General features: G+C 38.0%; 1 protein-coding gene across 2 annotated transcripts; it reads left to right on the forward strand.

The window, feature by feature from the left end:
- Window positions 1–1,627: 1,627 nt before the first annotated feature.
- kiaa0513 (KIAA0513 ortholog) lies at window positions 1,628–25,853 on the forward strand. 2 transcript variants are annotated; one of them, XM_007249206.4, is made up of 13 exons: window positions 1,628–1,820; window positions 10,797–11,299; window positions 12,155–12,254; window positions 12,524–12,597; window positions 13,321–13,391; window positions 13,880–14,084; window positions 15,130–15,170; window positions 15,927–16,005; window positions 16,283–16,360; window positions 18,121–18,150; window positions 22,926–23,006; window positions 23,356–23,450; window positions 23,827–25,853. In XM_007249206.4, the coding sequence occupies exons 2-13, from the start codon at window positions 10,920–10,922 to the stop codon at window positions 23,874–23,876; spliced, it is 1,284 nt and encodes a 427-aa protein (XP_007249268.2). In that variant the 5' UTR covers window positions 1,628–1,820; window positions 10,797–10,919; the 3' UTR covers window positions 23,877–25,853. The 2 variants fall into 2 exon arrangements, with proteins under 2 accessions (XP_007249268.2, XP_007249269.2); XM_007249207.4 differs by lacking the exon at window positions 18,121–18,150 and having other exon boundaries at window positions 1,632–1,820.

Below are 25,853 nucleotides of genomic sequence, written 5' to 3' on the forward strand. Positions count from 1 at the left end.
GGAGGAGTGTAAGGACTGGAAAGTGGGCTCCACCAACAAGAGAGAGACGAACACATCCGAGTTAAGTGCAAAATCCCAAGTGATTTTATTTTAGTTCACAGCACGCAGAAAAAATGTTAAAGAAAAACTGTACAAAAAATGAAAAGAAAAGAGTTTTAAAAGTAATGAGGGCTACCTGACTTTTCATCAGCCAGTAAAGGGTCACAGCTGGCTTGCCGCACAAGAACCGTACCTCCCTCTAACAAAGCCATTTTCAAATACAAAGAGGCGGCCCAAGTTTAGTCACGCCTCCCCTTTTAAGGCTGTAGCCCCACCCACCAAACAATTGGCCGCTACCATTACTAGGGGGTGACTAAAACATACATATATACATACAGAAACAACATTAATTTGTACACACTACTGATATCAGTTATTTATAGACATGTTTTAACCCCAAAATAATACAATTTACCGGTAAGTATTTACACAACATATTATTAATAACATTTCCCTTTTTCCCCCACAGGTTCTACGGAGCAGCAGTCTCACCCCCCTTCCCACTAGTGAATCGAGGGCCCTTCGATCACTCAGGAGAGAGCTGGCAGACCACGAGTCCCCTAAGGACAGTTATCAGGCAAGTATTACAGGTTACAATCAATTATTAATACAGTGTTATAGAAAGTGCTGGTGATGGGTCTAGCCTATTGACATCATCACAATGCCTCATGGTGAGCAATCCTGCTTTTGCTCTGGAGTGACACACTACCCCTAGTGCTGATTTGATGGTCTGTAAAGCCATTGCATTCAACAGTTGTTTCCCCCATCAGTAGTGACACAAAAGACACTAAAAGCTCAGTGATATGTGCTGGACATCCTGCAAATTTAATGGCCATTAAAAACCTTTAACATATCAATATTACCATATAAGTAAAATATTTGTATCAAACCATTCCACTTTATTCACTTTAGATTGTTCTAAGTAGCCACATTTACCTTTGATGACAGATCTGCACACTCTTGGCATTTTAATCTTAGTGTCTTCATGATGTAGAGTCACCTGGAATAGTTTTACCACTGTTAATTATAAGCGAAATGTTTGTATGAAACCCATTGAAGTAATGAAAAAAAACTCAACACTTTAATCACATCTTGATTTCTTTTGAAATTACAAAAAACACTTACAAAACAAACCACATGTTCTACACAACTTTAGATTTGGTAATTATTCCATCTTCATATGTACTGCTATATAAATATAATTTCTTGTGAATTACTTGTAATACTATGTAAATATCTATCATCCTGCCATTAGATATTATATAGGAAAGCAGAGCTGCATGTGCAACATCTTTGCTTTGCTGCTGGCTCTGTTCTTGCGAAATAGAAAGGGAATTTTAATTATTAATGGCAAAAGTGAGCACCTTGTGCTTATAAGCAATGTGAGTGTAGATTCAGAGCCCCAACCTATCAAAACCTTTAAATGAACGTCAGAATTCAACATTAACAGATGTCTATTAAAATATGTAATGCAACCAGTAAATGAACGTTCTTTGCTTTCTGGGAGGACAAACACATAAAGGATGATGATGATGATGAGGATGGGAATCACCGACCCCCCTCTCGTGTCGTCGTGTCCATCGACAAGTGAGCAGTGCTCGCGCACAACCCGGTCACGTGCTTCTTTCTGTCGACGTCACTGGATTCCCCCCTCCTCGTCCACTCGAGCTATCGCGCGTGCGCAGTTACCGCTGACTGGAGTGAGCGGAGTGAGAAGAGACGGGAGCGCGCGCGCACGGCGGGTTGAGAGAGAGCATGTAGTTCAGCCTGGAACTGTTCTGGTAAGTAGCGGCGGATACTGAGCTGTATAGCCGTGTTTCCTGCTGTATTCGGGTTTTGTTTTAAAGCAGAATTGTAGCCTCTCTCGCTGCTGTGGTAAAGTTTCCCGCTGTGGTGTTCTGAACAGGTGTAGTAGGGTTTAAGGAATGGCAGCAGCAGCAGCAGCAGCAGCTCAGCGGCTGTGTTTTCATGTGTGTGCTGTCCCGTATCAGCAGCATGTCCAGCAGGGCTCGTTTATCACCCGACGCTCTGCGGGCTCTCTGCCCGCGCCTGGACGCTCCAGTCCCGCGTCCTCCCTCCCATTCATTCCGCCGCGGCTGCGCTGCCTCCCGGAGCAGCCAGTCAGCCATCAGATGATCGCACAGCGTGTGTTGTTTACATTGTGAAAAAGTGGGAGGGAGAGAGGGAGAGGTTTCATTTTAGCAGCTCGATACAGATAAAACAGCTAAAGTGAAAGTCAGAGGATAGTTTTTAATATTTAGGGCGAAAATTGCATATTTGCACACCTCCTGCGTTTAATTATGTAAAAAATATTGTAGCCAGCTAACTGTACGAAAAGCCTAAATTATATAAAAAAAGTCACCACCTGGATTTAGGGCTGCAACTAATGATTATTTTGGTAGTAGACTAATGTGATGATTATTGTTGTTGTTGTTTTAACGTTGAAACATAATTTAATGTTAAATGGTTGTGCAAACATATAGATTTTAACGTTGAATCAACATAATGTCCTCAACCTTTTGCCTTTTGAAAAAGTGGTTTACTTTTATTAGCAGTAACTGCTTTTTAATTTGGCACCAATTCTTTACCATACCTGAGGATATGTTTATGTTCTATTTGTTTTACTGTTGTGTTTTTGAGATCAGATGTTGAATCAGACTGATAGTGGTGGGTAATATTCTTTGTACTCTATATTCTTTAACACTCCGTTAGCCATAGGGTTTAATAGTTTTAATGAGATACGGTTCATTAAAGGTTGAACGTGCAATGCTGCAAAAACGTTACCATATCAACGTTGATTCACTTTTTAAAATTCAACCACAACATCAAGGTTGATTCAACGTTGAAATACCAGCTGGGAACAGCTGAACAAAAGATTTAAAAGGCATTTAAATGTCTAGATGTGGTTTAAATGTAGAAAGTGCTAATATTTAGTGAGTAAATATGTAATCTGTTATGTTTGGGCACTTTTGGAGACACAGACTAAGTTGAGTGTAAATTGTGTGAGTGAGATATTTACCCATGTCCCATTGTGCTTCCTTCCCCAGCAGTTTGGGATTGTGGATGTGTATAATTAATTCCCATGTTTTCATCTCTTTAATATTAATCCCCAAGGAAATAAATAAATAATAATAAAAAAAACAAAGAAAAACATTGAATGAGAGGGTGTGCCTAAACTTTTGACTACACACCCACAGTGGAACTCTGGAATGATGGTGTTCCATCCAGTACTACTTTAGGGAGTTGGATTAAGGTTTAGTGGTGATTAAACAATATCTCAATCTCAATAATAACTCTGGCTTCTGAATGCAATTAAATACTTACAGTGGGTCTCCAGAGACTAGTAGAAAGCCTTGCCTCAGTCTTGCCACAGACATTAGCTCCAACAAAAGCATAGTTAATTATTTTTTAATACTTAGTCATCCAGCTCTAAATACTCTTGTTTGTGGTGTGGGTGATTTTCTGATCTCAATCACAATACAATTATTCTAATAGACGTTCCTTAAACAGAGAGGTTCCATAATAGAGAGGTAGCTACAAACAATTTAAATATCTGTATGATCTATGATTTGTCCATTTTATGGTTTCAAAGTCCAAAATCATTTTTTTCAAATTATAGGTGTAATACATTTACTAGATGTGGCAGCTGTTGCACCTAATATATCACTATTGTTATTTTAAAACAGTCAAGACACAAGTATTTGGAGCAAGAGTCAAAAATATATGTTGAATTAAGGACTTTTTACAGGATTCTTTGTACAGGTAAAACCGAGATTGAATTGTGCCTGGAGGAAGAAATAAATAATTCATGATCTGAGTCATGCCAGCTTGTCTGTCAAATATAGTTGGGGTACTGTTATGGCATGCACATGTATAGCTACCAGTTAGTCACTGGTGTTAATTGATTAGCCTATACACTATGCCTGTTGATAGTAATAGCAGGGTTAATAATGAAGTGTTCAGAATTATATTTTCCCAGTTAGGCAGGCTTCTTTATATTTACTAACGACAAAACTAAAGGAAGAAAGCATTTGAAGATGTCTTCCAATTTATTTGGTCCTGTGAAAATAGAGGCTGTAATAGAGGCTGTAAAATTTGTTGCTGAAATATTTGTATTAAACCTGTTGAAGTAATGATCAGGTAAAATAAACAATTGTATGACATCTTGAATGCTTCATTTTTAATCCATTGAAGTGGTGTCACAAAAATACGAATCTGAATGTACAGTATGTCCATTACCAGGAAAGCAGCACTTTTGAAACAAACCTACTGTTCTACACAACTTTAGATTTGGAACACATCCCATATTTAAACCTAGTCAGTGTTATATAAATACTATTTCTTGTGGATTACTGGTGAATATCACTGCTCCTGCTATCAGGTAGATCCTGATAAGAAAACAGAGCTGCATGTGTAACATCTTTGCAGGGATTTGTGGCTGGAGAGAGAGCTTTGGGAGGGAGGCCTGTTCTCTGACGAGGCCTGTGTGTGCTGTCATATTCACATCCTCCCCATGATAATACTGGAATTGTACGCATCAAACATCAGAGTGATCCTAGATCAGCAGTCTTATTCATAGACGCCTGGTACACAAGGTTCTTTGTACCTGCAGACATTTGAAAGCTCTGGGAGAGATTGCATAAGTACTGCTAACGCTGCCGTGTCACTGTTGCATCTGAGCAGATAGGTGTAGACTCACTGAAGTAATGTCCTTTAATCCTTTAAACGCCTGGGTGAGATTTTGCGAAATTCTTGAATTGCTCAGAGCAGGACAGTGTTGAGTGCATTGTTTTAGGTGTCTAACCATTAGAGTAATGTGCACAAAAATGTGCTGAAGTAACCTCCATCCACCTGAGCCATATACAGTATATGCTATATGTTCTCTGATGATTAATCCAACTACTATTTATAGATATAGCCTTAGCGTTATGCAACAGTTTGAACTCCCTGCTGAAATTACACATTTTATTTTGTTTATCTTGGATTTGAAGTGCATTTTTAAAGTAAATGCAGGTGCAGATTAAGTTATTTTCTTTGAGAAAAGATCTGTTACAATAATGATAATGTCCCATAGCACCTCTATTGGAATGGCTAATAGTAAGGGTACACTTTTCAAATAGGCCAATCCTGCTTAAACAAACTAATCTGAAACACTGGTATTTGGAGGCAGTTGTCCTGTTTTTCTCCTATGTAGAGAGCCATGTATGTAGCCATAAAATGAACAGCTCCTCCTAGTTTCTACGTTCATTTTGTCAGCTCCACTGACTATATAGGAGAACTATGTAGTTCTGTAATTGGACTGTAGTCCACGTGTATCTCTGCATACTTTTATTATCCTTCTTTTACTCTGTTCTTCAGTGTTCATGACCACCACAGCATAGGTATTATTCTCAACACTGTGTGTTGTGCCGAAATGATGCATCAGATACAGCAGTGCTACTGGAGTTTTTAAACACTTTAGTGTCACTGCTGGTCTAAGAAGAGTCAACAAACCAGAAGTCCAATCCAGACAACAGTGTTCCTTGGGCATGAGTCCTTTGACCACTGATGAAGGACTAGAGGCTGACCAGTGCAACACACACTACCACATCACCACCATGTCAGTGTCAGTGAGCTACTGAAAAAGACCAACCACTCAAATAATAGCTGCTTTTGTGGTGGTAGTGTGGTGTCCTGACCATTTTAGAACAGGCTGATAATAAAGTATGCAGAGACAGACAGACAGACCACAGTCTCTAATGACAGAACTACAACATGATCCTATATGGTTAGTGTAGCTGATGCAGTTGGCAGAAAGTGTTGAAACAAGAAGGTGTTATTAATGTTATGGCTGTTTGATGTATATGTATGTATTAACCGGTGTTTTGAGCTGTTATATCTTATGCTGAAGCTGGTTCGTGTTGCTGTAGTAGTTCTCTTTTTATAGTTTTATACTTGTAGTTATAGTGCAGACTCCCGAACCTTTTTATTGTAACTTCTGGGAAAAAGTAGGTCAATCTAATGAGTTTAAACTGAACTTAAACAACTTTTAGGGTTGTTGACCTTCTTCTAAACTGGAGGTATTTGTGTTAAGCTTTCAGGCAAAACTAGGATAATTAGGAGATTACCTATATTTACCAATCACAATAGCCAAAGTCCACTTATAATTACAGACTCAATAGCTGGCAAAGGCAGCCTTTGTTGTGACTGCTCTTGGCCTGTCCTGTCAAAGGACTATGGCTTGATCCCATTTGGGAATGCGCAAGGAATCAGGGGGCAGATGGGTCTTCACTTGTGGCTGAACAGCAGCTCTTTTGGTCTTGGCAGAGTGTTTCAAACTCTAGAGGCTGGAGATTAGAGTCCTTTCATTCTCAACCAAGCAGCAGATCTCCTTTCTCAGCCTGTGTGATTGCGAGGCATTGATGCAAAGCCCTCTGGTCGAAGAAGGGAACACAGTCTCGCATCAGGAGTTAATAGCAGTGTAGCATCTTTAAGGCATCTAGGCAGTTGCTATTATTACAGTCTATTTTTGGCTACACTGTTTAGTAGTGTTGCACTAGTGATACAGATACTGTATCCATATTCGTGCTGGTACTGGCACTTACACATATTAGTGGTATCTGCTATAGAGGGCACAACCGATAACATAAAGCAGCTGATGTGCACGCGCACCACTAGATGATGCTTGACTGAATCCAGCAGCGTGTTCGTGTTGTAGGAGGTGAACATCATTAACATATACACAGTGCCAATAATTGAAATGTAATTTTTATCATGATAATCACAGAATATTATTGTGATAATTTTTTTAAGCGATGGACTCCACCACTAATATACTCTACTAATATGTTAAATATTATGCTAAATCTTACATTTATTATTTTATTTACATTTAAATATCCATTTATTAATGCTCAAATCTTAAGAAGAACAAGTGTGATTAATCACGATTAATCACAGAATATTGTTGTAATTAGATTTTTTTTTATTGACACCAATAATTATTCTAAATAATTTTTTGTATCATTACGTGGTATGGGCAGATAAGTGAAAATCTGGCATCGGTATCTGCAGTAAAAAAAAAAAATCATCCATTTCCACTGTTTAGCATAATGTAATTTGTGGAACATGCTGTGCAAAAGAGTTTTTGAAATGTCTCACTCTTCAGAACACTGATGATGGAAGATGGGCTAGATTTCCTCAGGGAAAATTGAAGAACATGTTGCATAATAATCCTCATGTATAACTCTGATAAACCTCTCTGTGGGCATTTTGTTTCACACGATAAGCATATTCATAGACCTTGTTCAAAACCACAGAGAAGTCACTCGCACCTGATGTTCAGTTCCTGAAAGCGTTTCGCTGTGGTTAAATATAATCCAGCCCTTCTTTTACAGACTTCAGCATTGCTGGAGTCCTCTTTTTCTTTATGCAAAGCATATATTATATTATTCCTCCGTTTCCTCGATGTGAATAAAAATGCTTCCTCTAGCCCAGTAATGCAGTAAGCAGTATTTTTGGAGTGCATGTTTGAATGCATCCCTTATTTTCATCTCCAGTTTGACCACCCGACCTTGCTCTCTGGTAAATGCACGGACCAATTTAACCCCCCCTCCCTTCCCCTGAGGCCTATTGTGTCCCTCTCCTTCTCTCTGCAGCGATTTATACTGTTTCTCCGCTCTTCAGCGCTCACCCTCCATCTACCTCTCCGCTTTGATCTTTCGTGCCTAAAACCCACAGATCAGGCTCATACAGTCATCCCAGCTCTGGATCCTCTCATCACGGGGGCTGACAGCACCAGTGCCAGAGCAGGGCCCCAGGGCGCAGAGCACGGGGGCGTTATGATGGACAGGGAGCGGGGGAGGATGGTGGAGAATAAGGGGGTACACTGGGGGCTGTTTTCCAGCTCAAGGAAGCAGAAATAGTGCAGGCTGTACAGTGTCTGAATTATAATCATAAAACCGATCATTAAGGGTTTAGAAATGCATCAGTGCACTATCACACCAAATATGGCTTGTTAGGTGCAGCAGTTTTGGGATGCTAGAATCAAAAAATTATTTTTCATTTATTTCCAAATTTATCTCAAAAGCACTCTTAAAATTGCTGAAACAGAATTATTGTAAGAATGAATGTTTCCTGCTCCTGGGCTCCCTTTAGAGTAGCAGAGTATAATTTACACCGGTTCCATAAATACAAACCAGGCTTTGAGGCCCTCAAAGCCAGATATAATGTGTTGTTCCTTGAGGGGTTTAAGTTGCTTCAGTTTCTTTTTTTGTGGCCATCACCATTGTTTAAAATTTTCTCTGTGCCAAAAATAGCAACAGTTGAACAAAACAACAGAAGCCACACAGCCCCCCATCATTAGCAGACAGGTTCTTGATGCATTTGTGATTAATGTGGTCATTAACCAAATATGGGTGTAAAAACATCAAGAATTAAAGGCAGATATTATACTGCTTTGCTTTTATTCCAGTAAAATACAGCATGCGCTCAAATAAAAAAGTTGCTGTCTAAAATAAGATTACCAGGCCATTTTTTAGACACTACAAAATTACTTTAAAGGGACTCCAAGGAAGAGACATGTTTTGATAAAAATGATTAATAAAGAGCCTTACATAGAATTATTTAAATATTTTAAAGGATTCATAACACATGTATCTCTTTTACAAAACATTTAACATAACATATACAATACTTTATTGATGTTTTTTTCTGTATTCTATACAGAATAATTAAGGATGCACCAAATATTTAAATAAATTACTTTTTATCTTGCTTTTTTCAAACTCAAGGTCATTTCACGGAAGTGAGTGCTGCAGTAAAGCGTGTGGGTGAGGGTGTTTTTTCTGAGGGGTACTCATGCGTGGACCTCTCGCATCCCGGAGAGGTGATTCCACACTCCACGCTGTGCTGAATGTCAGAATCAGCAGAAACGTGCCTCTCGCTTGCTGGGAAAGCAGAACAGTGGGGTGCTGGGGAAGCAGAATGCGTAACAGCCTGTAGTACTTCACTGATTGCCACAATGGGGATATTCAGGATTGCTTTATAGCAGTGATTCATTTTATTGTGAAATTAAGAGAGGGCAGAGTGATGTTTTTCTGCTATTAGCATGAAATTAAGTGGACAGTATGGCTCTCCAAGCACCATTTGCCCCCAAACCTTTTTCTTGATGTGTGTGGGTGTATCTGTGGACAAGTGTGTGTGTATGTGCGTGTGCCAGTGTGTGTGCGAGCGTGTGCGTGTGTGCGTGCGTGCATCAGCCAAGTCACGCTTCTGCAATACTGCATTACATAACCACCCTATCAGTCCTAATGCCATCCTCAGTATTCCAGGCAGTTGGGAGATGCTTTCACACTCTCACACTGATGCTTGCATTGAAGGAGTGATTATGGGTTAGAAAACCTTGGGGATTTGTGTTTTATGAAGCTAATGAATAGCGTTAGATCAATGCAGACTTGCTTTTCTGTATAGATGAGCCAACGTTTATTCAACTACTGTATGATGTGCTCTGTATGAGAGTGAAACAGATGCTGTAATCATATGCTGCTGATTAGCTTACAGTCAGAGTGGTTGCGCAGGAAACAGATGGCTTTCTCTCATGGATAAGATGAAGCAATTGCCTGCATGTTATTCACAGCCTCTTATCAATACCTCTTAGCCTGTGAGAATGTGCTTCTTTAAAAGGAAACACAGTCACGTTTTACTGTAAGAAGGTGCTGGGTCATGCCAGAGGCCTGACAAAACATGCTTTTTGCCTTTAAAGCCAGTTCAGACAGTAAAGCAAGGGAAAAGGAATCACTCACAGTGCTACTAAGGAAGTTTCAAATGCATATAGAAACACTGTGGCTCAAGAACTAGCCACTAGCACAACTAGAGAAAGACAATCCTACCAGTCCTACAGACATAGCCTATACAATAGAGTCTGGTGACATGTTTACATTTCAGAGTTGATTCTTAAGCAACCAGAAAATAAGCTTATATCACATTATATATAGCTGAAATCTAGATGAAAACAAGTGTCTGTTAGCAATGTTTGCCAAGCATGTTTTGCTGTTTTTGAGTTAAAGGAGCACACATCAGATATTCATGTGTCTCTTTTTTAATTTGCTTAAACTATTCATTTTATTGATGCATCTGTTACAGACAGCAGAATATAATAATATTACTTACATTATTTTTTTCATTTTAGTCTTTAACCTTCTGCGATCCGGACTTTTGCTTGTTGTGCATTTTATATTCATCCTTGTTTTTTTATTATTATTAGGACCTAACAAGTATAAAAACTAACCTTTGTCTTTGTACAGGAAGTCATTTTTATAAAAACAAAGTCCTCATAAGGGTACAGTTGTTGATTATTTTTAGATATGTTTTTTTATTGTAGCTTGATATTGCTTTTTTTTTTTTTTTTTTTTTTTTTTTTGCCTGCCATATAAAGCTAGTGATGTTATTGTACATAAATAAACTAGTTTCAAACATAAACATTTATGAGATATATTTACCTGGCTATAGAAACTTTTGACTGGGATTTCTGCCATCCTCCTTTCAATAAATTGAGTAATGCTGTCATGCGACCACTAGATAATACAGAACGTGTCTCCATATAAGGCTAAAAAGTCAACACTGAAACAAAAACACAATATCATGGTGCAGAGAAGCAACAATCTAGTGTTCTCATATGAGGACAAAGGATCTCAAGAGGTTAAATGTCTATGTTTTATAATGTTTCATAAAACATTCTGCATTGCCATATTACAGATGTATGTCTCTTTTTGTCTCAGGTACAGCTGTAGGATAAAGAGACGTGGTACAGCAGCTTCTCCACTGTGGGTTGTTAGCTGAGGTGGGCCCACCTGCTTTCGTGTGACCTCAACAGTCCACCTGTATCTCCCTCTTGGATCAGTATGGAGGGGGCTGCAGTGGAAAACCTCATAGACTTTGACATTCCCTCCAGCACAGAAGGGACAGCACCTTCTGCTGTTGGTCTTCCTGGTGGAGCAGACTTGTTCTTTGGGGAGCCTCTTGTTCCAGAGCCGATTGCAGCCCCTATGAAGCTTCCTGAGCCTATTGCCCCAACACTGGCTGCTCACGAGTCAGAGGAGGGTGCAGACGACAGCGATGCCACAGAGTCTGCGGACAGTGAGAATGAAGCCATAGATTCTCCATCCCACCATTCACAGTCACGCCGGTCTTCTTCCTCATCCAATCACAGTGCTGAGGACCCAGATGTGACAGAACGGCGAGAATTTATGAAGGCCTACGTAGAGAAGTTGTTTCATGGAAAGTAAGTCAGTAATAATTATACCAATCAATATGAAATGCTTTCATAACCAAGAAGGATCACATGCTAGTAGTGAATCTGCATGTTCATGTTCATCTATAATATTGTTTTTACATGTTCCTCTCACATTGGGATCCAGTGCTTTTTTTGATGCTTGTACAGCTGTTTTAGTGTGTTATTGGTCTGAGCTCACAGTAGGCTATAGTGCTATTCTTTCATACACAGTGCACAGTGTAGAGCACCAAGTGTTCTACCACCCAGCCCGAAATAAAAGTCTATGAGAAACTAAAAACATGACATCCTTTAAGATCAGGTAAAAATGAAAGAATTACGTAAATTAATTAATGAACATCCAGTAATAAAGGTGTCCCAAAAGAAAAAAAAAAATCAGTCAAAAAACAGACTACTATGTTCAAACATATCATCATTGACATGCAATTAGCTTGAACCAAAATTACATGTTTGCTGGATCAGAAAATAGCCTTTTTTTATCTTTTAATCAAAATCAGTGCAAATTATTAATTACAACTATAGATATATAGAATTAGAATTAGAATTAATGTCAAAAAGTAAAAAACAATGGTGATTTTTTTTCATGGTTTTTACATTACAGTGAAATACTTATTCATGTATACTGCAAGTATATTGTGTTTGATATTTTTAACGCACTATTGTAATACTATCATAAACTGTGATAAAAGGTTAAGTATTATTTGCGATATAACAATGTTAAATCATCACCTGCTTAGATTTAATTTAATTGCTCAGATCTCAAGACCTAACTAAGTCACTCAAATACTATGTTTGTGGATTTCTCTCCATTGTTTCTCACACTCATTTACTCTCTCTCTCTCTCAGGGAGGACTTTGACCAGGAGGAGAAGGCCCGTTTTGGCGAGCTGTGCAGTGGAGAGAATGGCAAAGGCAGAGAGTGGTTCGCCAAATACGTCAGTGTCCAGGTATTAGGAAAAAAACTCTTTAACAACAACTGGTGTCTGGACATGCTGGACATGCTGGACATGTAGCCTCAGTCTATACACACACTGTATTTATGTTGGAGCACTTGTGTAGCTGTTGGGAAGTAAGTTGGATCCAGTAGAGTATATAATAATTATACAGTGTGCTTTTTATTACCTACTAAAACAACCGCGTGAATGATATATAATATGTTTACTGATATACGAGAGACAGTAATATGATGAAGTCATTGCTTTGTTTTTTTTTACAGCGCTGTAACTCCAAGTGTGTAAGTGAGCAGACGTTCTACAGGCTGGTCCAGTCCTTTGCAGTCGTTCTGTTTGAGTAAGTGTAGTATCCAATCCATACAACCTGTGCAACCTGAGACTGATTACATGATCTGGAAAATGCTTAATAACTCCACCTTCCAGCTCCTCCAATTCTCATTCCTTTTTGCTGAGATGATGCTATGAGAGTCCAAATGTCATGGATTAAATTTATAATAAGTATTCTTACAGAGCGAATGAAATTGCAAGAGCATGTAATTTCACAAGCCATTTGCATTCGTCACTCATTATCTGAATGCCAAGCTTACATCCTCCTGTGTTAACCCCTGCCTCTCTACATGATTCATAGAGGTGAAGCGTGTCATGTGGAAATGTCAGGAACTATAAACGCCCCTCCAGCTCAGGCTTCTCTAATGAGGCCATCAGCCTGCACATATTTTTGTTGAGTCTGATAACGAGGCTAAAGGAAACATGACATTGCTGTCACCTCTGTTGGTTTGTCTTGGTTTGGTGTCTTGATGATTCAGCTGAGTGGATGGAGACTTTATTTGTGTTTTATTGGGACACAGGCCCAAGTAGTCACGTAGCATTCTTGGAAGGCATTCCACAACTTAATTTCCTGAAGACTTCCTGTAGAGTCAATATTTGTTCATGTGTGTATGTATAAATGTGTGTGAGTGTGCGCATGTGTGTGTGTGTGTGTCTATTCCAAGTACAGTCTGAATATGCACTGTTAGTGTGTCATGACCTCAAGCTGGCCTCTTCTTTGACTGATTGACAGATGCTACCAGATGGATGATTATGTCCCTGCCAAGCATTTAATGACCATGTGCTTTACGTACTACTACTTTGGTAAGACTGGAGATTCACTTAAGTCAAATGCTGAATGTGGTTTTTTTGTTCATTTAACAGAAATAAGGAGTTAATTACTAGTTCTAAGTTCTAAGTAGTATTATGTAGTATAATGGTTCCACTATCCAAAGCAGTACAAATAGGCATAGGTTCACATTTCTATTTGTGGTTTCTTGCAAAGTTTATTATTCATGTTTTTTAGTTCTGTTTTGTTTGGCTTTATTTTTAGCAGTCACACTAATATAAATTTAGACAGAAAAGTTAAACTAAACCAGTAGGTTTATTTTGATTAAAGGAATCTGTACTTCAGTCTGACTCTAGTTACTCTACTTCTGTTTCCAATTTTCTCTGCTTTGTTTAGACCAGTGCTGTGCTCTTTATTTTAATAAACATTTTGATTCTGATTTTAGCAGTAACATTTGGATTTGTGGTTGTGTTTACTTACATGTGTACATCCTCTAATGTGTGATAATTCCCCAATCTCCCAGGGAAGCTACATCTGTCACCCACAGAGCTCCTGGACAGGCCGAGTGCAGGCATTGACTCGTACCTGCGCAGTGGAAAGGTCTGGCTCTCGGGCAAGAAGGACATCGCTGAGAAGCTGCTAAAAAATACAACGGCTAAGACTGACATGAAGAGCTTTTTTGGGGGTCTAGAGAGCAAACTGAGAGGCCCCTCCACCCGCAAGAATGAGTGAGGAATACTGATTCTTTTAGTCTTTACCTGCATTCATGAAAACCAAAACCTTGCATTTAAGAATGCCAGAATGTACTGTTTTTATCATAACTTAACGTAAAGTCACGACATGTTTTGGGTATAAATGTTTGCAAATAGTGTTTACTGTACTATAACTGGGCATTTTACGAATTTATGTACAAATTTATAAATGTTCAAAACATGTTCGGAAGTAGGATTATAACGTATTTATGCACAGGGCACATTAATCAGGGCAAATCGGACTTGACCCAAATTATTTACTTTTTTATTTTTTTTATACAAAGCATGGTCTGAGTGTAACAAGGCTAGTGCATGCAATTAGCTTTCTTGGCAAACAATGTTCTTATTGTGCAGTATCACCTGCAGAAGCATGACCTACATTAATTCAATACCAGAATAAACATCCAAACCAACATAATGCATTTTAGGGACAAGTTCCATACTGATGACGTTAAAATAGAACTTATTGGTCGCAGTGAGTAATGTACTATATACTGGCAAAAAACAGAATGCAGAATTTAATTGAAAGAACATATATCCAACAGTTAAGCATGGGGTGGATTGGTCATGATTTGGGCTTGTGTTCCAATTTTTTCTCACAATTTTACTAATAGAAGAAAGAATCGCACTGGAGCTTTTGCCATGGCTCTTACAGGTTTTGCCTTGGCTGTAAATCACTTAACCTCAACATTACTGAAAATCCTGTTGATAAACCTCAAAAGAGCAGTGAATGCAAGAAAACCTAAGACAATAAAAGAACTACTAACTTTTAGCAAGGAGGAATTGGTAAAAAAATCCCAGACAAACATGATTTGAATTGATATTTGTTTTAATTAAAAATGCTATGGGAACCTCTAAATGTTTGTCCTCAAAATAAATTTGTTCTATGAACAATTACTATTCCAGAATATGTCATCAACAATTAGAAACCTTTGTTTTTAATTAAACCTTCGTCCACGTACAGGTGCCTACAGCTACAGCTGATTTCACACTCACTCTTTTTGTTCTTTTTCACCAACAGTGAGCCAGAGAGTCCAGCAGAAGGAAAAGCAAAAACACCAGGTAAACCAGTTTATATATTTATGCCAAGCAACTTGTTAATTTGATGTTGTCAGAGGAAAACCATTAAAATCTTCATATAAACAATATTGTCACAATACATTGCCCACGATAATGATATTATCACAATACTGTGATTCTGCAATACTCAAAATATCACAAGACTTCACAGCATCTGTGTTACTGAAGAGGATAAAATACTCTTAAATAAGCAAATACCAAGGTGTAAAATGTATTTACTGGTGTCAGTTTCAAAGAAAAATCCAAGGTTTAACATATTAATTTACTAAGCACCACCACATGCAGTAATGAAGCAGTAACTTAATTCATAACAAATTTGGGGGCCAGTCTTAGGGAATTTAGAGCTCCTATGTTTTGTTTCAATGTGTTGATAATTGATGCCATGTATCAATAATGTATCACAAACAAAATATATACAATATATCACGTTATTAGTTTTTTACCCCACCCCTATTTGCTATGCTTGTTCCCAAAATCAGACCAGCTAGTCTGGTTTCTGGTGTGGCTCTCTATTCCACTGAGCTTTCTTTATGTTTAAATTGTTTTTACTGTTAACTTGTTTTTCTCGCTTGCTGCTTCTCAGTCTGTCAAGTGATGAGCTGTCAGTGTCTCCAAGCACCACTTTCCTCAGAAGCAATTCTGAAGGCCTGTCCCAAACTGACCTGAGCTATATTCCTGTCTCCACATGCTTCTAAGGCCTGTTCTGGTTCTGATGGGTGTGTTTTTTTTGTGCCGCAGCCTCTCCACCTGCATCACCAGAGAAGAAAGAGGGAGAGAAGATTTACTTGTATACACACCTCAAGCAGCAGCCGATCTGGTGGGTGGATATTCATTCATTGCAACATTTTTTTAGTTGTTGTGTGAATAGCCAGTTACACAATTGACAGTGACATTGTTGTTTCACACCACACCAAACAAAGAGCAGAATTATTGCACAATGTATTTTTATATTAACCTCTCAAAAGAGTACATAAATGTTGCTGGCTCTGAGAAGATAATATGGCCCTGATCAGAGTAATATGATCATCCTATTAAAAATAAATAAATCGTCACCTCGGCCTCTCTTGTAATGATGTCCTCGTCTCTTTTTGAAGGCACACATTGAGGTTTTGGAATGCTGCGTTCTTCGATGCTGTGCACTGCGAGAGGAACAAGAGATCCCCAACCACCAGGTGAGGGTGCTCCTTATGACTGTGCCCTATGCTTTAAATGATGGTGGAATATTATCTGTTAATTAGATAATGTAATGAGTTGCCAGTTCATTATGTATATCTAGGGTTAAAATGTTAAAATACAGGATTTGGAAAAATACAGTTTTCAAAATACAGGAAGTGGTGTATCTGTATTTCGTCCACGGTTGCAAAGCAAATGTTCAGCCTCATTTTTAGGAATGTTACTAATGTTACTGAGTTACTTCCCTGTCTGTAGGCAACATAGCTTCCCTGCTGATGCTCCATGTAAAGTTCTAAAAGCACACATTAGAATTGTGAAAAGAAATGGATGGGTGTTTGTGGGACCCTACAATGTACAGGCACCCTGTCCAGGGGATATTGTTGCCTTGTACATAAAGATTTTCTGTAGGCTCCTGTGACACTGCCCGGGAAGAAAGATGGGTAAATAGAAGTTCTTTTGAGGGCAGCAAGGTGGTGCCACAGGTAGTGTGTGTGCTTCATATCTCCTGAGACCTACAGGTAGTACAGTATGTTCGATCCTCACTCTGATTTATCTCTAAGGATTTTGGTGTGTTCTCCCAGACCCTGCATGGGTTTCCACTGTTCAAGGTTGCAATTGTGTAAGTGAATAAAAGTGCCCTTTCCAAAGATAATATTCCTGCCATGTGCCCTACAATGAGCGGAAGGAACTGGATCCACCCAAATTTGACATGTAAAAATTGAAAAATAAGAAGGATAGATGTAGGGAGGATTAAACTGACCAGTAATGGACATTGATAAGAATTTACATTTAATTTGCCAGTGGTAAGGCACCAGCATAGGACAACTTCTGTCCAGATGGATGCACAATATGGACAAAACATTTTATCTGTGAAGGTTGCAGTTGGAGTTCCAGGTATTGATTTAAGCACCTCAATGGTTTTTAGATACAGCTAAATATCGCTTTACCTCGCTCTGCCTCCAGCCTAGTTATGTCACATGAACACAGTCTGCATCTTAAAGCGCTCCCTCTGTAGGTGCACTTGGGGAATGCAGATTATTCATAAGTTCATTTTAAAAACTCCAACGTTTATCAAATAAAATAATGATTACAAAAATTATATTTATGTGTAGCTGCTACAGTCAATTAAAAAAGTGTACCAATATATTAGACGTATCTGATGAAAAAGCCAGTGAATGTAGGCTCAAGGTAGGTAAATCTAATAAACTGTCAGTCCAGTGTATGTTTTTAAAGTGACTACAATGTTTTTCTATTATATTTGCATTTCAGCTCTCACACACCTAATTCAGTTAATAAAGGGTTTGGTAGTTGATGAGCTGGTTCAGGTGTGTAAGAGAAGGAACTTTTTGACTTTTTGAAACCTTGAGAACACCCATCTGTGAACTGGAACTGGAGAGCTCTGCTATTGGGTGATCTCAGCTAGGTGTGACTATATACACAATATAAATCATGTGATTTTAAGTAGTGTGAAAGAGCAAGGGTGTGAGGTTGCTTTTGTGTTATAACCCATATCTAAGGCGAGGAAGACGTGTGTGTACGTGTGTTCCACAATGTTCTTTAAAATGCTTAAATGGAAACGTCTTATATTTGCTGTGCTCTAGAAGCTCATTTGATGTCCCTGTGGTAGACACTGCTGCACCAATCTGCTCATCAGCCTATCTCTCTTTTCTGTTTCTCTCTTTTTCTCTCCTTCTTTTTCTTTCTCTCTCTGCATGCCACTTTAACACTTTGTCTCCTTGTGCCTTGCTGCCTCACGCAGGCGGACGGCTGAGGAGGAGAAAGATGAGAGGTCTGTCGTTCATTCTGTCTGCTGCCCTGGACACCACTAGACAGAAAAAGGGCCAGGGCGAGACTTCAAAGCTATATAACACAATAAGGGCTGCAATACAAAGGCCGAGATTGTGACAGCGGAAGGGCGTAGTGTGTTTCACCCTGGTCAGAAGCAGGGTCATCACTTTACTCACCCTGCCTGTCCTGCAGAGCAATGCTGGGGACGTTACACGGTTCAGCTGCAAAGTCATCCTCCCTAATATCTGTCTGCAGAGTGTACGCCTGGCAGGAAGTTGCGTAAGAGGCTGATAACAAACTCGCTGAGCTTTTAAAAACAGAGGAAACCGTAGCCAAAATAGCCCCGCAAAGATCTGCTGTGGGTTGTTTTTACCTTACAGTATAGATCTTGAAAAGTTACCAGCCTCTAGTATGGCAGGGTTTGACTGTATGTATAGATACAGTCCTGTGCAGACATTATTTTAAATGCAAGAAGAAAAAAATCCAATAAATAAAATGTCTTGCTTACAAATTCAAGTAAATAATAAATGATGGATTCTCCAAACCATGCACTGACATGCCAAAAGTCATGGGATAGAAATACGTAAATTGATCATAAAGTGTTATCTAAAGGTACGGCGTAGAAACACCCACACCTGCATAAGCTGTGAGGTGTTCTCTTGTGAGTGAGGTTGCACATTGTCCTGTGTGTTAATGGCAACAAAGAATACATCATAGAAGGCATCATTACCACCTACAGTGGACAGTGCAGTGGGTGGTATTGATCATGACTGGCAGTGTCTGGTTAGAAATGTCTGTGTGAACAGAGAAATGACATGCACATTCAATGCAGGAGGCCCCACACACATATTCCACAGTTAAGTGCTTCCGTGAGATGTGTTCCTCCTGTCCCATGACATGTGGCATATCAGAATATATATTACTAGACTCACATGAGAGGAGCTTTGGAGATGTTTTGTTTGGCACAGTGATATAAACCCGCTATTTTAGTATTAAGTTATTTGGATTTATTATAATATTGGTGTTTTTCTGAGTCAATAAACACATGCTGCCCAGATAAGGGGCTTTCTCACTCTAGATTTCAGGTGCAAAAACATTTGCACAGTACTCTGTATTGATCACATAATGTGGTCAGTTGGATTCAGCAGAACTGGACCTTATTCACATTTCTTTGCTTTTAAATTACTCTACTTTAATCTTTCCACTGTAGTTTCAGCTTCATTCCTTATGGTGCTCATGCGAAACCAGGTCGGTGATAAATCAAAGTGCTTACCATGCCTTGACTTTTTATTAGTCTACTAGGCGTACCAGCCATATTAGTATGTAAGACAACTTGAGCAAACGTATCTATGTTGAGCCTATTTCCTGAAACTCATATTAGAGGCTGCCTCACTCACAATTGTCTTCTAAAATAAGCCAAGGGCCATTAAATTTCTCATTTAGACTGCGTTGCTGTTCTTTGTACATGTCCCTGTGGGATGAATTTACGCAGCAGACTGTGTTTAGAGAAGTGTTTTAAGAACTGAATGAGTATTTCAGTAGTTGTCCTCGGTCCTGAGGCCGTGGTTTCTGGGTAGTAGTGTCCGGGTCTCTCTCTCGGGCGCGCTGCTCTCAGTGTGCTGATTTCTGTGAACACTTTGTATTGTATGTGTATCATACACTCAGTTATCATTGCATGCTTTGAATGCACTGTTCAGCTCATTTGCATGTGGACTGTTCATGTTCTGTGTAAGAAGGTTTTCTCAGCTGTGGGACTCATAAATTCATAAATGATCTGCGAAAATTCTCTGTTTTATGAAATATGACCATGCTGGTGATGGATCAGCAACACAGAACTGGTATCACCAAAGACAATAAGGAACTGTGTAAAGTCAGAGATGACCTTTTGTTTACTGCATTTACAGTTAAAACGGCATTGAGGTGGAAGTTATTCATAAATTACTGTCCGACACCAATATAAACTGCTAAATAAAATTCAATACTGTGTTGCAAAAAAAATATTGTTTTTCCAATATATCTATATTTTCTTACACCTCTTCATAAATATGTAGCTTTTCTCTGCATTTTGCCATTGGTCTACATTAGGTCACAGAGAAATATTTTTTGTACATTTTGGAGTAGATTGTATAGTATAAGAATTTAAGGTGTGCCCTATTGTATTGTAAGCAATAAATTGTGACAGTAATATTGTGATTTAAAACAATCCACATGGGATCATTTTTTTTGTAGTATTTTGTTTGTTTGCAGTTTATATGTATGCACTAAATATTCTGCACTTTAGTATTTTGCTATTTATTTGCTGCATTAAGCAATATTTATGTTGCATTTGTATATATTATTTTTCTTTTATACAAAATCAGACTTTTGGTAAGATATTGTAAGTTAGTGTCTTAAAAATATATTTTTTATTTGTTTTTGCTGAATGTTTAAAACTATTATAATGTATAAAACATAAATATTTATTCTGTTGCAGTAGTATATTCTACAAATATAAAAATATTTATTTATTTCCATTTCTATGTCTATATAATAAGACATAGAAATGGAAATTATAATATTATAATTATAAAATTATAAAAAAAATTATAAAATTATAATATTATTTAGGGCCATATCAGCCTAGCTCTAATAGACATACAAAAAAACAGCTTTAGAAAAACTCATCACATCTGACTTTGTGCTTTGTCTTCAGTTGCGTTCCTAGGCTGCAGCTGAAGTAGGTCAGCCTCACAGTAGGATTGTCCTGTGAAATCTCCTCCTTAATGACCTGTTGGTCACAGTCTACCATTGGAACAGTCTAACTGTATGACTATATCACCAGAAAGATCCCACTTCTAACAACTTTCTGTTAAAAAGCAGCCGAGAACTGCAGCCTAGGCTTTCAAACTTTGTGAGCTGTTAGCGCCCTCTGCTGGGATGTTATTATCAGTTTAGTGCTGTAAAGCATGTTAATGAGGAGAGAATGTCTTCCAGAAATGCTACCAGAGACAGAAGAAACACTGCCCAGATCCATTTAAAAAATGGATGGACTTCATTAATTATTGTTTAGTGTGGCCAAAATGTTCTTTATTACAGCTTCCATGCTTTTCTGAAAACTCAAAATTTAGTCATGCAGAGAAGACTTTTCCACATCTGCAAAGATCAGTTTAAGGAGCTGGAGCATTTACCATTAACCATTTACATAATCCCAAAAACCTTTACTGATGCACTCCAAAAATAAAGCTGCATCAAAGGATTTGTTGGGCAGTGCCATTAAGAATCCATGCTGGTCCGTTTTTGTAAAGAACCTTTAAGTTTTTAAACAACCTTTATATTAACTTTTTTAAAACTTTGAAATCACTAAAAGAACCTTTTGTAGCAGCTTTATTTTACAGTGGTGTGGCAAATTAATTGTTCTGAAAATATAAAGTAGCTTCAGAAGTTTGATTTGCAGATTTTCTACTTTTCTGTCCTTTTGCTCTTCTTTGTAGCTTTTAATAATTTTTAAATGTTGGATTTTGAAACACATTTATTTACATTTGATGACTCATTATTTGTGTTAATTGCATTCTTATTTCTAATATCCTCAGAAATATCTCCTGAAAAAAAATTATCTTGTATACAATTGCTGTTTTGGCTGAAATTAAGAAACATAAATGAAGGGTTCTCTCTGACTTTTGCATAGAATTGTAGTTGAAGATGTTGTTCAAGACGCAATAAATGTTCACTCCCTTTAAACAAGTGCAACAAACTTAATGACTAATTACATCATCAGATCAAAGATCAAAGCATTTTAAAAATGGCAAAATGTTGTCATGACTAACACTCGCGATGCAGTTTAATTTTGAGACATATGGTGTGATAAGAAACACAGCATGACATGGAGAAAGAGTTCTGAAGGAATTCTACCATTGCTGTACATGTTTATATATTTTCTTTGCTGATTACTGTTTGCTTTATGTTCATTGTTGACCTTGACTGCAAAAACACTGCTGAATGGGTTTAATTGATACATGCTCTGCAGTCTCTGCTCAATTATGTGCATGCCTGAGTGCTAATGTAATGCTACATTAGCATGTCCTTTGTCTGTCCTTTTGCAGTGTTGCCCATTGCTCATGATGCTGTTTGTTTCAGCACACATATTCTCTGTGTACCGTAGGGCAGGGTTCCCAAATTCCGGTTCTGGAATTTCCAGTCCCGCACTGTTTGGTCACTTTCCTGCCCAGATACACCTAATGCAGCTTGTCTGTTAATAACCAGGTCTAGTATGTCTTAGTGCTGCTGGGAGACTAATCAATTTCTTATTTTTTTTTAAATGGGGTCATCAAGATTGTACATCTTTACATATAGAATCTATCTACTATTCTTAGAAAATATCCAAATTAAACTTTTGTTTAATACAAATAAGTATTAAGTAATTAAGTAAAGCTTTTCATACAAGTTTTATTGTGCCTGTACGGTTTTGACTCCTTTAGGCATAAATATAAATGATTTCAGATTTGATAGCTGTAAATGGTGCAGTTTGCTACTATTTTGGCATATCTATGAATAAACATTATTTTTAGCTGTTATGTAAGAACTAATTTTTTTGTTAAACAATATCTTTCAGCCCTAGTATGTGTGTTTGGGCAGGAAAATCAACAAACTGTGCTGGACAGCCTTTTCTCTAAAAAAGAAAAAAAGAACTGCGGTGTAAAATTTAACAAAAGACTTCTAGTCTCCCACTGCATTGGCTTCAGTGAATGTGACAAAGGTCTTACAAGCTTGAGTGTTGACCTCTGCCCTCAACTTCTTCAGGGAAAAGTGGTGTCACATGACTCAGGAAGAGAAAGACGACAGCTCCAGAATAGACGAAAACATCACCTTCGGACAGCTGGGGTGAGTGATGTCTGCAATAAAGTGACATGGGTCAATAATGTACATATCCTTGTGTTTAAAAAAAAATAATAATTTAAACAATTTCTGGTCCTCATATAATATTTCTATATTTCTATAGTCATTTATTTTTAAATAACACTGTCACTTTTACCTGAAAAAAAATTGCGAATATAATAACTACCTATAGAATTAATTGACACTGACAATTAACAGCAGTTTTTGCTTCTTTCTGTAATGGACTTTCTTTCTCTGAAGAGAATATGTATTGTAGAGAAAATTGCCAATTCTCTATGGTCTCTAATTTTATGCATCATGATCTTCATGTTTCTGATGTGTCTTTTTTTTATAGGACCTTTACTCATAATATGCTGGCCTTTGGCTTGACTAAGAAGCTCTGCAACGACTTTCTCAAGAAGCAGGCCGTTATTGGACACTTGAATGAAGGTAGAAAATCACATATATACTTAAACAGACTCTTTCATGTACTTTCACTTACAAAGTCATGTCCAGTGCATCGTGTTGCAAAGCAAAAGTAATCTCAAACTGTTTTAACAAACATGAGAGTGAATTCAGCGTTCTTTAGGAATCTACAGGAATAGTTTGACACACTCCTCTGAGCATTAACTAGAATGTGAAAAGAATATGTCCATCATCTTTTAAAATCCATGACAAAGATTTGAAGTTGTTTTAAGAACAAATAAAAGGCTGTAATAATAATAATATAGTGTAATCTTTCTAAAACATGGGTTGGCTGTTTTTTTCTTAACTAACTAACATTACAATGTAAATTTACTATTGTTGATCTCTTTCTCCTTTTCAGAGCAATACAAATTGCTGAGTGACCATATTGAACAGATGGCCGTGGAGTGAGCAGCAGATACAGAACACACCTGTTCTTCTATACTTGCACATTCAATCCAGCCTCCCTCATCAGTTCCTTATAAACACTCCTGCTCAGCTTCAGCTGGCAACTCCGTACAATATCATATCAGATCGTGCGACAACCGTCCTGCACACAGCTGAACAGCTGTAGGTGATAAAATATTCAGAAGGTGGCAATAACTTTTCATCATCATGCATCATCTTACTTCAGTGACACTCCAGTGAGTTGCTGCAGCTCTGTCACAGCAATTACGTGAATTCAAATATATCAGTATCTGATGGATCAGCCATATTCCTGATGGTTCTGTGTTGTGCAATATATGTACAGTATATCATAGATCCAATAACCTACGAATTGCTGGTTTAGCTAATATACAGAAAGTGTCCTTTACCCCAGTGAAGTTAAGCTGAAAAAATGACAAACCCTTTCAGATATGCTCTTCAGCCTCACTGTCCCTCTGGTTTCTCTCCAGAAGATCTTAGTCAGGTGCATGCAGTTCAGAAAGAGTTTTCCTCTTTATTCCATGTGTCCTATTTATTGCATGTGTTCAGCACCTATTTATAGAGCTGATCCTTTTAGTCCTTTTAATATTACACAATAGTAGCTCTACTGGTACTGCAAAACAATAGGCCTGTCACAATAACTATGTTGTTTGGACAGTATATTGCTCTGGAAATTATTGTAATAAGTGAGATTGTAATTGTAATTGTTTAGACCTTGATTACTAAGAACAATTTGACATTGATATTAACAAAGCACTTAAATGTTCCAAATATATGTTCATATGTTAATTTATTATAATCTATAGTGTAACTATTGTGACAGGCCTACTAATGCAACATCATAAAGAATTCTACAGTATTGTGACAGACTGACCAACCAGCCACAGCCCTGTTCTACATTTCCAGGCTGTTTTTAGTCTTTTAGTCTCAATGAGTTGAAATGTGACCCTGTATCAATCATGTGTGAAACAGTATTAATATGATTTGTTTAATATGTGTCTCCTACACGTGGTGTGCGAGCCTCCAAAGAGAACATTGTAACTCCGGTCTGTTTAAAGTGCCTTTAATGACTTACCCTTTCCTCGTACAGTGTTGCAGATGTAAGCCTTTTCCGTCCACATGAAACCCTCTCAGTAAATGTATGTATGGATCCTGTTTGCTGTAGTGGGGTGTAGTTATCTTTGCATTTGTGTGTATTGTACATGTTTGCTGTATGTCTGTTCTGTGTGTGGTTGTCGAGTATTTGTAATAGACTAGGTCAGGACAGTCTGTAGTGGTTATAGGATCAGCATGACCTTCTGGAGCTGCTGTTTGTGTTCCTCTCGGTGTGCATGATTGTAAATGGTTTCCTGTCAGCATGGTGAGTAGAACATTGTGAGTTGTAGTGTAGTTCCATTTGCAGCCAACTGAGGGTGATCATGTTGCTCCTCTTCCTTGGACTGCTGGGCTGTGGAGGAGAAGGTTAACTACAGAAGTGAGGTGTTTCTGGAAGGTTTTATGAATTTACTGAAGTCTCCTCCGTGTGAGGATAATGAAAAGTTAATATATTCAGTTTGTAAATACAGAGTTTTTATCAGTGTGGTTTGTATTGCATATGATGCGTTTTTTGCAACACAGTTCAAGTGGCTGGTTCAAAAAAGGGATCACTGGATTGTTAACTGTTAACAGTTTATACAGTGTTTACGTGTTGTGTCTCATGTCTCATGGTGTGCATGGACATAATAGGATGGGCTGCAACCATTTTAATAGTGAAACGTGCTTTTCAAATCATGGTGTAATTTTTAATGTTATATTATGTAATGTAATTTAATGTGAATGGATGTGATTTAGTGTCTTAAATACATTTCCCCTTAAGTGCCCTCCAATTCCCTACTGGAATGTACCACTCAGAGCCTGTTATCCCATACCATTATGTGGAACATATGTTGTTATTGTGTTTATAATAAAATATGCCTAAAATCA

Source organism: Astyanax mexicanus, chromosome 9, assembly GCF_023375975.1.
Source record: "Astyanax mexicanus isolate ESR-SI-001 chromosome 9, AstMex3_surface, whole genome shotgun sequence".
Lineage (NCBI taxonomy): Eukaryota > Metazoa > Chordata > Actinopteri > Characiformes > Acestrorhamphidae > Astyanax > Astyanax mexicanus.

Excerpts from the sequence above, each read along its gene's own strand:
- kiaa0513 (XM_007249206.4), top strand. The coding sequence starts at position 10,920 with ATGGAGGGGGCTGCAGTGGAAAACCTCATAGACTTTGACATTCCCTCC. Across the intron at positions 11,300-12,154 it reads GAGAAGTTGTTTCATGGAAA|GGAGGACTTTGACCAGGAGG; the intron begins GTAAGTCAGTAA and ends TCTCTCTCTCAG. Across the intron at positions 23,007-23,355 it reads ATCACCTTCGGACAGCTGGG|GACCTTTACTCATAATATGC; the intron begins GTGAGTGATGTC and ends TTTTTTTTATAG.